Consider the following 13,513-nt stretch of genomic DNA (forward strand, 5'->3'; position numbering starts at 1 on the left):
CTAATGTATTGACTCTATCTATTTGGTGCGACGGGCGCACCCCTGTAAACGTCACCCCGTCACCCCGTCCATAAATGGAAGTCCATCACGTAAGTGGCTGTCCGTCACCCTCACTTTTTTTTTCCCATCCGCCATTTTTGCCCTTGGCGCTGTCAGCGTCACCCCTTCTTTTCCCATGAGGTGTCGTAAGTGGCTGTCCGTCACCCTCGCTTCTTTTTCCCATCCGCCATTATGTCCTCTTGGAACTGCCGCAAGCGTCACCCCGTCACCCCGTCACCCTCGCCGTATCCAGTATCTCAGGCGTCACCCTCACTCATTTGGATCTATAGGCGTCACCCCGTCACCCCCGCTGTATCCAGTATCTTAGGCGTCACCCCGTCACCTTCGCCGTATCCAGTATCTCAGGCGTCACCCTCACTCATTTGGATCTATAGGCGTCACCCCGTCACCCCCGCTGTATCCAGTATCTTAGGCGTCACCCCGTCACCCTCGCTGTATCCAGTATCTTACGCGTCACCCTCCCTTATTTGGATCTATAGGCGTCACCCCGTCACCCTCGCTGTGTCCAATATCTTAGGCGTCACCCTCCCTTATTTAGATCCATAGGCGTCAACCTCACTTATCCAGTATCTTCGGCGTTATTTAGAATTTCAGGCATCACCCTGTCCGAGTCGCTTGTGATGGACTTAGTCATATTGTGAATCTCCAGCAGCTTTCTGTGAGCTCCTTCTCAGTCTTTACACTCGTATATTTACGAGTCTTAAAATAAAAACCAGGCTTTCGTGACTCGAGTGACAGCAGGATCACTTAAAAACTTGCCTTCTTCTTGCTATCGGCGCTTTGAAGAAAATGATCAAGGCCGTGACTGCTTCTTTTATGTCTCTTTATCCACGTCATCACCAGCGACTTTGACCCGCGTATATAGATCATAATATACCTTGGAGCGTTCTATTTTACTGCTCTTGTTCATCGCTGTCCTGATGCACATCGGTTTGAAGTCATGCGTCGTATATGATTCATGAAAAGAGATCATTTCATTTTGGTGCATCTATCTCACTGAAGATCGAGTCAGCTCCAGGTGTCATATAATGGATGTATAGAAAGGTCGGGAGCTGGTGAACAAGCTCCTGGACATATTCAATCGTTTTATTTTGGACCATCCTTGATTTCAAAGACCAGATAATGGCTGCAGGTGTCAGCTGCATTGTGTTGCGGACGTTCCATCACATGTCGACATGCTTGTCAGTGATGCTGGCATCCTTCGCAAGCGACGAAAATACATCCAAGGTCATTAAACTCATTTTCTTTATCACCTCTGCGCCACAGATATCAGTTCATGGGAGAACACGTCCGCATGCCTGGAAGCATCTGAGATGCCTGCATGTTCTAGGTCGCCTGTTGATCTATGAAGCCCTTACTGAGACACTAGCATGTGCCGTTCGATCTTTTTCAGCAGGGTCGACGGCTCATGTATATCATTCGTCCATCCCTGTTTGGGCCAAGGACGTGTCCAAGTATGGACTTCCTGGCGATCGATGCAATGAGTCGTACACGAGCTGTGACTACTTATTGAGGTATTCTGGTGAGATATTCGCAACCAGTGTAAAGGATATGGGCTCTGCCCATGCCAAATCTTTAACTGTCTAAAAATAGCTTTACTCCACCATTGCCATTGGGCGCAATGCGCATATCCACGAACGACATTTATTTTCATCCGATGTTCACGGCTGCCATTAGAGTCCCATCCGCCCGGAACATGATTGGACACGGGACCATAATGCAAATGTCACCGATCATTGCGTCTCATTTTTGTACCCTCCATTCATTCCAACATTGAAGAGTTTTTTTTAGGGGGCGCTTCGATCGCATTAACTAGATAAAGACAAGTACGTGTCTTTATGTGGATGAACCTCGAGTGAGAAGACTCATTTCCGGTGACATCAACCTTTATTTTCTATGTATAATGATCTAACCTAACATATCATGAGTGCTCAAACAGAATTGCAATCGCCTTCCTCCGATCACTGTACGTCGAGATCACCATGTCTCGTTTTCGTCTTGATATTTTCGTAAATGCTGTCATTAGTCCATCGTTTTTTTTTACCATGCCACGCCTTCACATTTTTTTTCGTCCCTGCAGGTGCAGGCCCGTATGTTTGAAGTCTTATAAAACCTCGCCAGCGCCATTCATCCGCCATCCAACGATAAAGTATCACATCTATCAATCTATCATCGCATATACTCTGCTTACTGATATAAATGTCGGACAACGACGTCTGTGACCACCCAGGATGCGGCATGGGACCATTCCCGACCTGCGACATCGCGCGAAAGCACCGATACCGCTACCACTCCGTCCCTATACCATTCCTGATTGGTGGGAACGAGTACGTTGTAGGCCAATCCGATGGACATTATTCGTGCCCGCTCCCGGAGTGTAAGTTCATTTCCAAAAAGCGTGAAGCTATTCAGAAGCACATCAACGTCGCACACAACGCATCAGTCAAAATCAAGGTCTTTGATGCTCCTGAGTGTCGTAAGTTTCATTACAGATCGAGCCACCATCAAGTCGCACTGACCTCAATAGTTGTGGCCTCCAAACAGGTTCTCGATCAGGACAGCGGTGTCCGCGATGGGACTGGCAACCTCATATGTCAGTCTTAACACGTCATATTATGCTGTCACATGTTTACCCATTTATCAAGGCCCAGAGGATGTCTGGTCCGACGATTTAGTCCCAGAAGGTCCATCCCGTGAGGATGTCTGCAGCAGAGGTGAACATACATATAATGAAAATTCAAGGTCACCGCTTAACGTAGCGTCCATCTCGCATACGCAGATCCTTCCTTTGATATGGACTCCAGCACTGTCTCATTGTCGCCATCAGTAGACTACTTGATGTCCAACGAGGTTCTAGATTCTCTCGGCGTGTGCTTTCACAGCCATTTGAGGTTCCTTATCTGCTACTCGTGCAAGGTCGCATTGACCTCCGGGATGGTTTCTGGACACAGGAAAAAGCACCATCATGCGTATCAGGTACGTTCATCCCTTGTACGGCCGCACTCTAATTTGACATGGGCATCCCACGTAACTACTAGGTACCTTCATCCACCATGGAGTCATTCCTGGACTATTGTTCGCGGTCAAATGTTCACGAGAAGCCAGAGCATGTCAAGCTACCAACAGCAGGTGGACCACCTGTACAGATGATTGCGTCCCCCGTTGAAGGTTTTTCATGCACTGCATCCGCTGATTGCGTGTATGCCGTGAAGGATTTAGGAACCATTCAGCGCCATAGTAGAGAGAAGCACAGCGTTACCGGCTTACAGGAGATCCAGTATCGGTCTTGTCTGGTCCAACATATCTTTACTGCTGTTGGCAACTCGTATTTCGAGGTTGGGCAAAACGTCATTCCATCTGCGAGACCCAATCTCAAATCCACGCTTAAGGCTACATTCCTACCTGCAGTTGAGCTTTCATTGGTCGTTCCAGCCAATACCGAACGGGAGAGGACTCCCCTGATACGCTTCATGGGTTGGGACAGGTTCGAGGTAGAACTCCGGATGAATCCAGCCCGGAGGCGGGCAGCGGAACAAATCAAAAAAAAGCATAGCGATGATGAATTTGGCGGAATTCTGACCCGTCTCGCTGCTGCAGTGCAAGACCACATGGCTAGGGCATCGACCATCTTGGATGGTCATCCTCATAGGTTGAGCCTGTCTAAAATACTGTTGTATGGTGACGCAATACCGCGAGAAACGTGAGCAGTGCTATCGCACCATAATAATTCCATTATTGACCGTGATGGACGCGTATAGGGACAATCATTGGAGGCCTGTGTCGGATGAAAACGTCGAGTATCCAGGCTTCATTGTTCAATTCATGAGGGCGATCATGCGCGTTCACCTCGGATTCCCATTGGATTTCTCGTTCGAGCTGTCTGCTGCGCAGACCCTGTGTCTCGAGGAACTTGTGACTGTGCTGGGCGACGAGAATGCCTCCCCACGAAAGAGGATGATTTTCTACCATAATTTGGCGTGGTCCCTAGTCGATACCGATCCAGATTTGTGCGTGGGCCAGCGATGGGCAAACCCTATCAAACGAGCCATCTGGCTCAGGGCGTTGCGTGCGGACGGAAACTTCTGTGAAGCGTCCGTCCTCACACCAGATCTTGCAAAGTTTAAATATCTTTGCAACGTCACATCCCTCCTTGAGGCGCTGATGGACAAAGACGAGGATACGGACTCAGTACATTCAGACGACCATGAGTGAGCAAGTCTCCCCATTCATTCGCTTCGATACACTTATCATGCCTTTTTATCTCAAGCCGCGTTGCTCGTGTTCATGATCGGGTGCTACGCCTCGGCCGTCCGACTACGTTCAACATCATCTATGAGATGCAGCAATATGCGTCCTCTTTGGTGTTTAGTCAAACCAGAGAACCCAATGTCTATGTCGATCCAGACGTCAAGTCCATCACGATAGGCGTCCACACCATGCACATGGACAAGCTGAGAGACGGGATACAAAGGCTCCTCCAGGTGTCAAAGTCGCGCTATTCCGCCCTCACCAATGACATTTTCATGTTGAAGATGGTGCCAGAGCAGGTCAAGGACGACCTCACCAACTCTACTCGTGGCTATTCGCTCGTATCGGAGGACCCCTTTTTTAAAAATCGCCACGCCATGTTCTTTTACTTGGTTGATCACTACGACCTGGCAATGGTCGACAACGCAGGACGAATCGCATGGAACATCCCCGGCATCAAGGATCTGCTCAGACGCTCGTCATGCGTCTGGGAGCCCATCTACCATCTTCTGTACATCACCACTCACATCTCATGTCGCGGAACCCAGTTCGTAGACCACAAAATCAGCAATTCGGACAGGCATCGCAACCTCTTCATGCAGGGGATGGAGATGTTCCTCCTGACAGCTTACAGCAAAAGGACCGGCATTACTGATCGAGACTCATGCACCCCAGGGTTCGTTCCGAAGGACATCGCATTCTTGGTGCTCGAAATGATTGCAGGGGGGTTGCGCACCGCCGAAGCCATCCTTGCTGGGGTTGCATATGGGGCAGAGGCCGAGCATCTGTACAGAACGTGAGCATTGTCCTGAACCATCCATGATTATGGAAACCACTCTTACACATGCATTCATGTAATGTTAGGTACCTCTGCGTCGGTGAGGGCGTGAGGACAAGTCCTACAAGGTTTTCCGCCAACATTCAGCAGTGGAACCATGATTACTTCGACTGTCGATGGGGAGTCAGGGATTTCCGCCAGGGCGCGATTACCATTGGTCGTGAATTCATCGCTCCAGACGACTCTTATGATCAAGCCGACAACATCCTCGCTGAATCCGCAGATCACTCCACTGGTGTGGACCATACACACTACGGCATCGTCCAAGGAGTCGTCCCTAGATTGTCCAACAACAGCATGTGCAAGCACAGATGGCTTGGAGATCAGTGGCACAGTGTCCTTGGTCTTGGCCCCCTTGCGCCTCCAGAGGCAATAAGAATCAGGCACAAGAATATGTCTAACGGGACGACGCTCCAGGCCATCGCAGATGTGGTCAAGAAGACCACGCAAGAAACTATCAAAGAGTTTTTGGACGCACACCGCACTGACGTCTTGAAGGACACAATTTCTACAGCCATAATCAAACAGCTAAAAGACGCGACAGATGATGCACCGGAAATTTCATCGCCACTTCCAACAACATGGAACGGGGGATCGTTTCACTTGAGCAGTAATTTGGACGCCATGTTCTATGAAGAAAGCGAAGGTGAGCACCACTATGCGTTGTATCGACACCAACATCTCATTAGCTTTGCAGGTATCCGGCGAGACCCTGCTTCCTCATCAGGTCCCAGTGGGTACAATAACAACAGTGGTGAGTCCGAGCTCCAATGTTATGCAATTTAAAAAATGATTGAATGCGCCAGTTAACGCGTCCCCTGTTGTTGTGTCGCCCACTGCAAGTGGTTATATTCAATGCGGAGAAATGCTTTCGGACTCCCCACTCCCAGTATCGTCGATAACGAGCATCTCACAGACCGAATACATAGAAGGGTCCACGACATTCTCCGACGTGGTCCCAACAACGCATCAGTCCGAGTTTCCTCCATTCAAAGATCGCAAAGGGAAGGGCAGAGCTTATGAAACACCAGAACCTCCATTGGTTGATGGCGTCATGTCGTCGTCTATATCTCCTATCGCAGACATCAAAGGGAAACGGAAGCGTGGCGACTATGAGAACATCCATTCTCGAGCATTCGCCAATCCAGCTAGAGCGTCCAGAAGAAAACACGCGCCTCGCAGTGTCTCGCATCACAATTCCATCCCATCTACGTCCGGTTCATACCCAGTCACACCAACTGCACACCGCGCACGGAAGTACGCACCACGGGTCAAACTATCATTAGAACGCGTCGCGGAATCGACGAAACACGTTCGCAGGTTGTCTTCGGAGGTGATGGATATCTCCAGCGACGAGGAGTTGTCCAGTCTTGATACTATACAGCTGAAACGCCTTCGTGGGTCGAGAACATCAGTACCCCAGGTGCCTGTGGAGGTCATCAGCCTCTCTAGCAGCGGTGAGGACTCGAGCCCAGACGAGAACATGCCTATCAAACGTCTTTGTAAGACCGCAGCATCAGTCCAACAGATGCCGATCGATGCAGCTAGCTTGTTTTCTGGCGAATGCAGCCCATCAAAACGTGCAGTCACTAGTTTTGGTACACCATCATCGCCCCCAAGCGCCGTTCAGGACGGTTCAAGAGACATTAGAACGAGCGATCAGACACATCAGGAAGGACGATAGTGCAACAGAAAAGGACCCCCGATCAGATGGACATTCTAATGGCAGTAATGTCAGCACATACGGACCTCGTCATCACGATGAGGACAGGAGGCGGCAAGAGCATGTCGTGGATGATTCCATCAGTGATGGATGAAAATTCCAGGTCTATTGTGGTGTGCCCGTTCGTAGCTCTGCTGGACCAACAGTTTATGGCTACCGCGTCTACTGGACTACGTTGCCACAACTACTGCGTCTCCAAGGTCGTTCCGGAGAATGCACAGATTTTGTTCGTGCAGGTAGAGCATTGCTCGTCGCATCCGTTTGAAAGGTAGCTGTAAACCTATAAGGTCTGGACATGGCTAATGGTTTAAACGATAGCTTCCTTGTATCTCCACTCGGACGGAAGTTCAACAGGGTGTTTGTAGAACGAATTCCACGACATCATGAACTGTCATCCAGGACGAGTTGTTCCATGGAAAAATCTCGCGCAGCAATTCGGAAAGACGCTAATCAGGATTGTGCTTATGACAGGGACGGGACCACCGCACCGTATCGCAAATTTCATCAAACCATTTGGATTGCATCTTGGCATCGTCACGCAAGTTCGGGTCGGATACAAATCGTCCAGAGATCGGGATGCATGTCATACAAATACAGCCTATCGCGGCCATGCAGTCTCTGGGACACCTCGTCTCCGCTCTATGCAAACTACTTGCTGAGGAGGAACGTATTCTGGTTTTCTGCGGCTCCCAGGGGGACGCACAAGCATTCGCAGTGAGGCCAATTGTGCGGTTTATCATAGCGATCTCTGGGAGGCTGGAAATAGCAGAGCATCTAACCTTTCTCGGTGGGATTCAGGCGAATACAAAGGTGATGGCATGCACCACAGCATTTGCCCAGGGTATGGACAGGCCTCACGTCCGATATGTTGTGATCTTTAAACCTTCGTACGGCCTTCTCGTCAACAACCAGATGCTCGAGTCGTGCAGGCAGAGACGGAAAGGAGTCTCACAGTATTTTCCTTACTGACAGACGAGCGAAGACATACAGGAGGACCACCGACTGATCAATGTATCGGAGAGTTGGACGATCTAGTACACGGTACGGAATGTCGGCGCTTCGCCAACATGACCTGCATGGATGGCCACAACCTCGCTGTGCGGTGCACGGATTACCCTCCAGGGATCCATTGCGACGTTTGTGATCCGAACAGCGTCATGCAGCGATTGTCCATTCAGGCAATAGCAAAACCCATTCAGGCCACCCGAGGCATTCCGAGCATGCAGTCACCCCAGTTTTTTGCAAGTGGATCTATGCTTCAAGCACCCATGCATGCTCCTCCGCCCTTATCTACTGGATTTGTGCCAGTGTCGTCGCTTCTTTCGATGAATATGATTGTGAGTTTTTAAATATACCCACAATCCTATTGTATGTTTATATGCGAACTGTACAGTCCCACACGATCACCCCCCAGCCTTCTCAGTCGAGCGCTGCTTTGTACGACGCGGGTGCATTAGAGCTCACTTCATTTCAGGCTTTGATGCTCGACCTCCATGGAGGAAATCCATGGTAAGGTGAGTATGTATTATGTGTGATATCGTACGGGAGCTGATTCTGTACCTGTTTTAGGGTAATGGTGAATCTTCAGACAAGTCATATACGGTATGCATGTGTTAAAATTCCAGGCGATTATACTTACTTATTTTGACAGACCAAATCGCAGCCATCTCTAGGAAGGGCCGTCCATATCGAGACTCCATCGACCTCATCGCTTCCCAGTGTGTCTCGTACATTCGTATCACGAGCGAGCGCAGTAAACACCTCACTTCATAACCGTCTCTCCAGCACTGCCCGCCTGGACAAGTACATGAAGGTCTTAAAGGACAAGTGTCCGTCACATTTTGGTAATGGCGGTTGTCTTGTCCCAGCAGCCAATCACAGGTGCACCATGGACACCGTTCTTTCGATGGATTTGTATGGAGCTTTCAAATTGAGCTTCTCATTCGAACGCTACACTTATTGTTTTCAATGCTGCCTTCCCCAATCGCGAAACAGAAACGGGGAGGAACCAGCATGCCATGCAGGCTTTTCGTACCGTAAAGGTGAAAAATGTCCATTCGCTGGGTTCATTTTCAAGGCGGTATTTTGCATGTGGCACAACCCAGGATTTCGACAGTTAATGATAAACGAGATCGGCGAAGGAGCATCTTTGGCGAGCTATGAGGACTTCGTGGCATGGATTGTGAAAGATTCCACGGATGCAGGAAGGTACAATAATTTGGTAGAAGCATTTCTCTGGTTTTGCAGCGGTCTTGAGAAGGTCAATCCCAAGTTTTTTGATTGATACAGGCTGGTCCAGACGTGAGTACGCATGTCGTATACTGTTGTCCACCATCTGAAGCGATTCCAGGAGTTGAAAGGGCATCACGCGCATTTCGGTAGATCTACGGACCCTCATCCTACAATACTGGACAGTATATTTAGACGTTCAATATCCCATGTGATATGTGCACTGCTATAGCACGAATGCATCATGTATTGATTAATGTAACAGTAACAGAGTTTTGTGTACCAGGCTATGGAATACTTTGTGAGCAATGGACTAACGACTTGCAATACATGCCATCAAGTGAGACATCTGAAACAGTTCCATCTACTTCGGTTCTTATTTTATGATGTGCATGGGCTCAACATCGCCTCATAAGATTCATTTTTTCTCACTGCATCCACCAAAGCCTCTGGTATAGGGTACGAACTGAGTTGTCCGAACGGGCGTCCTGAATGATGTCTACGGCGGCATCCATCTGAAATCAGTTTGGCTCATCAGCTTCGCCTCGACCAAAATCTCAGCAATCACAATTGCTTTACAAGCCTCATTCTTCCTCATTCAATGTATTGAAGCTTGTCGCGTACCGTAAACGACTAAGATGTCCTCCGATATCAAACTGTAAACGTCATATATATGTGATTTTCATAAAGTCGATTGAAATATACCCATCGCATCGGAATGCTAATACATTTATGTATAAAATAGCGGTCGAGCTCAGATTTACAATAAATTATATATCCACATGTTGCGTGATGGACATAATTGTGAAATTGTGTCTACTGTCATTTTGTGTAGCATAATGGAATCTGGGACGGCCACTGTGGATATTTTCGGGTGCAAAAATACAATAGACGGATTTTGGAACGTCCACTGTGGACATTTATTACTCTCGTGAACTCTTGAAAGGCTCGTTGCCGACCCACCAATTCTCTATTCCAACTTCTCATCTCACATCCATGTTTACGGCGCCCAAGCTTACCTTGATGGAGCCGGGATGTGCATCCTGCATGGCTGACAACGTACCATGCTATGCGTATTCTTCCTCATCACCATGCAGAAGATGCTGCGACCGTTGTTCTCTGTTACCAGGTAAGCCGTCGCCGTACTTCTGCATCCCTCTTCACTTACAATTGTTCACAATATTAGGACCTCCCCCAAGGCGAACCCCCGTAATGCGCGCGGTTCGCAAAATGCGTCCGCGCTGCAATCACTGCAAGGACATAAAAAGGATTTGCCGAGGACGAACGGGCGAAGCGTGCATCGCATGTCAACAGCTGTGCAGTTATGGTAAGCGATCATTTTACTTATGTATTTTCTTTCTGTACTCAAGCGTTAATACAACAGTTCGAATTAATGCGGAAGAACAAGCCGTTGCCGAGTCTGAATATTATGACTCCTCCGATGCCAATGCATCTGGGACGGAGTCCGAATCTTCTGGCTCCTCCGATGACAACGCATCCGACACCGGGTCTGAATCTTCTGACTCCTCCTCCGACGTGTTAGTTTTAGATCACAAGCCTTCTAACTGGGTCGACAAGCCGAATAGGACGAAACGCGGACGAACAGATGACGACGATGAAGTGATCGTCTTAGATCGCAGGCCAGACGATTGGATAGATAAGATGCCGGGTCGGATTAAACGGAGTCGGCTTGGCTAGAGGAAGAGATGAAGGACGTCCAGAAGCATAATACACTCAGGAGATGCGCGAGTATTATAGAGAATTGGAGAAAAAGAGAGGACATTTAAATGGATGTATTATGGACATGTAGATAGATCAAGGAACACGGTCAAAACCCCCAACAGGTGTATGCATTATATTATATGTTGATACAGATGGTGTCCGTGACGCTTTCTATTTATTCTTTAGTACTTATAAAAATACAAGCGATGACCTGCGGTCGTTTGGTTGTATTGGCACTCTTACAAAATCAGACATTTATATAAGATATTTTCCGTATCTCTGTCCCTGAAAATAAGTACAGAAGGATGAGCACATGTCCAGACATGAGTCTGCATCTTTCATATTGTTGTCCTTCATCTAAAGCAGTTCAAGGCATTGACAGGATATCATACGCTCTGCAGTAGATCTGCGCGCCCGTATACGATTATACCAGACAATATATTGAAATGTTCAATATCTCATGTAACGCCCGGACTTCTATAGCGCAAAGTATCATATATTCGTTAATGTAACAGTAACAGACGGTTGTGTACAAAGCTATGAAATACTTTTTCAGAAGTGAACTAACGACGGGCAATACACCCCATCAGGTGAAACATGAGAGCACGTTCCATCTCCTTCGATTCCTCTTTGACGACGGACGGGCTGGAACTTCTGTGAACCTGCATAGCGATGGAGCGTGTGTCCTGATCCTTTCATATATCAGTCAAGTCCAGATAATGATTGCCAAGACTCACTATAGAGGACAATAACGACGCATTATAAGCAGGTTCCTGCTTAATCACCTCATGGTAATGTTCCTCCTTTTTAATAGGGAACTCGCTGGGCCCAGCGTGCTGGATCGGATCTATGGCATCCATCTGAAATGGGTGGAGTATCAGCATCGCCCGCACCAAAGTCCAAGCAGCTTACCATAGCTTCATTAGATTCATGCTCCCTCATTCCATCCACGGAAGCTTCTGGTGTATGTGTACTAACCAAACTGTCCGAACGAGCGTACAGACTTCCGTTCGTGGCATCCATCTAAAAAGAGTTTGGTGAATTAGCGTCGCCTGGACAAAGATACCAGCAGCTCACCATCGCTTCACATGATTCATCCTGTCCCATTCCATCTCCGGAATTCTCTTGTGTAGCAATAATAACTAAGCCATCTTCCGATCCCAAAGTATTGGAAGCCGTGTCTTCATCCTTGCTGATGTCAGTTGTTTGGAAAACGACACGTGCGGTCTACTTACCAATGGCTCCACAGGACGTTTCATGTGTACCCCGCTCCTTGTTCCGCGCGAGACAGAGTTGGCTGGTAGAGGGCGTTTGTAAATGTGTACAATGTTTGGCCTTCTTGTACCACAGCCTTTGAGTGTCGTTTTCTATTGAATTGTCAGTACTTATCAAAATAGAGGCTCTCGCTCACCTGTTTCGTGTGTATTAAGATGTAAAAGGTGGCTTTATCCATTTTTTCCTTCATCGATCGTGTTACCACCGCCATGGATAAAGAAGCAATATGTAGTGACAAGGGAGTATGTGATGGACGTGTGATGGATAATGGAAGTTTTGGACGCGTCACATCAACATGTGACATTTAATACGTTGCGGACTTTGTTTATTGACACATCACATTATGGAACATTCTGGCCCAAACGGTTTTGCATTGTTCGCATGATGATAGTGAGTCTAATGTTCGCATCTCGTGAGTATTTTCGTTCTCCTTCGGGCTCGAGCCGTGCTGATCGAGGTCTTTTCCCACTTTTTCCAGATCATGAGGTTTCCAATGTACCTTAGAAGTCATTTTCCGCTTTTCTTAGAATGTGAGCGAGTTTATCCTGTTGTAAGCTCGAGCCTCGCTGATTTAAGCTACTAAGCGTCCGTTGTTTAGACATGAGCGAATCGCTTCTTTGTCGAGGTCAAGCACTTCCGACCAAATATATCAGTTCTCGTCACGACGTCTGTACATTGATCCGCTATCAATCTTTATCCTCTGACGGAAGAATGGACAATCTATTCATAGCTTATAACTATCATAATCTTATAGCTACGTCCTGTCTTCGATGCAATTGCTTAATAGTTATGTCAGGGTGAGTGTATTTATTTTCCGTCGCACTCGCAACATACTGACTGAATATTTGCTGAGTTAACAGATCATGATTTGGCCCACCTGCCCTCGATTTCTGACACGCTTCGTTGTCCATCCGTTCACAGGTTATAAGCGTGTCTATCTGCAGTCAAATCGGTTGGTTCAGCAGCGCTTGACAAGTCGCTATCAGGTCATGTCGGCGACATTCCAACCTGATATAGATACCGTGCGTCTGAGATGTGTTTGTATCTACATGATATATACAATACATTGTCGACGAGATCTACGCACGCTCTATTTTCTTCAAGTCCTTTGTTTGGTACCCTTTGCCACTTTTCCACCTTTGCGCAAAGTGTTGGCTCGCTCCTAACAAGTTGAACTTGAGCAGCTCCCCAACCAGTACTTATTCACTGTTTTTCCCACCACCATCCTTGCGGCCCTGAATTTCCGTTCAAGGTAGCGCTTAGTAGTAGTTCAGTCTGCGCCTTCTCGTACAGTGTACTTACTATCTCTCCACATGGTGTATTACGTATATGCGCACTGCTTCTATTCTAACGCCTCACTGCGGCCTCAGTGATGCCACCCCCAAACCATGCATGGATCTCCTCTTTGCTGATTCCCC

At 47.9% G+C, this 13,513-nt stretch overlaps 4 protein-coding genes across 4 annotated transcripts; 3 read left to right on the forward strand and 1 right to left on the reverse strand.

The window, feature by feature from the left end:
* Positions 1-231: 231 nt before the first annotated feature.
* On the forward strand, positions 232-606 carry HD556DRAFT_1450709 (uncharacterized protein; the record flags this gene model as incomplete). Its single annotated transcript, XM_041307810.1, has 1 exon — positions 232-606. One exon carries the CDS (start codon positions 232-234, stop codon positions 604-606), a length of 375 nt encoding a protein of 124 aa, XP_041152968.1.
* A 1,692-nt stretch (positions 607-2,298) lies between these two features.
* Positions 2,299-9,153, forward strand: HD556DRAFT_1314257 (uncharacterized protein; the record flags this gene model as incomplete). Its single annotated transcript, XM_041300906.1, has 20 exons — positions 2,299-2,536; positions 2,588-2,653; positions 2,706-2,774; positions 2,840-3,036; positions 3,099-3,760; positions 3,819-4,268; positions 4,328-5,104; positions 5,173-5,792; positions 5,844-5,900; positions 5,953-6,648; positions 6,716-6,879; positions 6,973-7,105; positions 7,269-7,417; positions 7,467-7,710; positions 7,782-8,206; positions 8,263-8,378; positions 8,439-8,461; positions 8,521-8,587; positions 8,655-8,750; positions 8,865-9,153. The coding sequence occupies 20 exons, from the start codon at positions 2,299-2,301 to the stop codon at positions 9,151-9,153; spliced, it is 5,538 nt and encodes a 1,845-aa protein (XP_041152969.1).
* A 1,009-nt stretch (positions 9,154-10,162) lies between these two features.
* On the forward strand, positions 10,163-10,796 carry HD556DRAFT_1450712 (uncharacterized protein; the record flags this gene model as incomplete). The annotated part of the gene is made up of 3 exons (XM_041307811.1): positions 10,163-10,227; positions 10,285-10,425; positions 10,469-10,796. The coding sequence occupies 3 exons, from the start codon at positions 10,163-10,165 to the stop codon at positions 10,794-10,796; spliced, it is 534 nt and encodes a 177-aa protein (XP_041152970.1).
* A 587-nt stretch (positions 10,797-11,383) lies between these two features.
* On the reverse strand, positions 11,384-12,306 carry HD556DRAFT_1314259 (uncharacterized protein; the record flags this gene model as incomplete). The annotated part of the gene is made up of 6 exons (XM_041300907.1): positions 11,384-11,512; positions 11,558-11,680; positions 11,733-11,843; positions 11,898-12,008; positions 12,056-12,187; positions 12,232-12,306. The coding sequence occupies 6 exons, from the start codon at positions 12,304-12,306 to the stop codon at positions 11,384-11,386; spliced, it is 681 nt and encodes a 226-aa protein (XP_041152971.1).
* Between the last annotated feature and the right edge of the window lie 1,207 nt (positions 12,307-13,513).

This window comes from Suillus plorans, assembly GCF_016647745.1.
Source record: "Suillus plorans strain S12 chromosome Unknown HD556scaffold_110, whole genome shotgun sequence".
Taxonomy (NCBI): domain Eukaryota; kingdom Fungi; phylum Basidiomycota; class Agaricomycetes; order Boletales; family Suillaceae; genus Suillus; species Suillus plorans.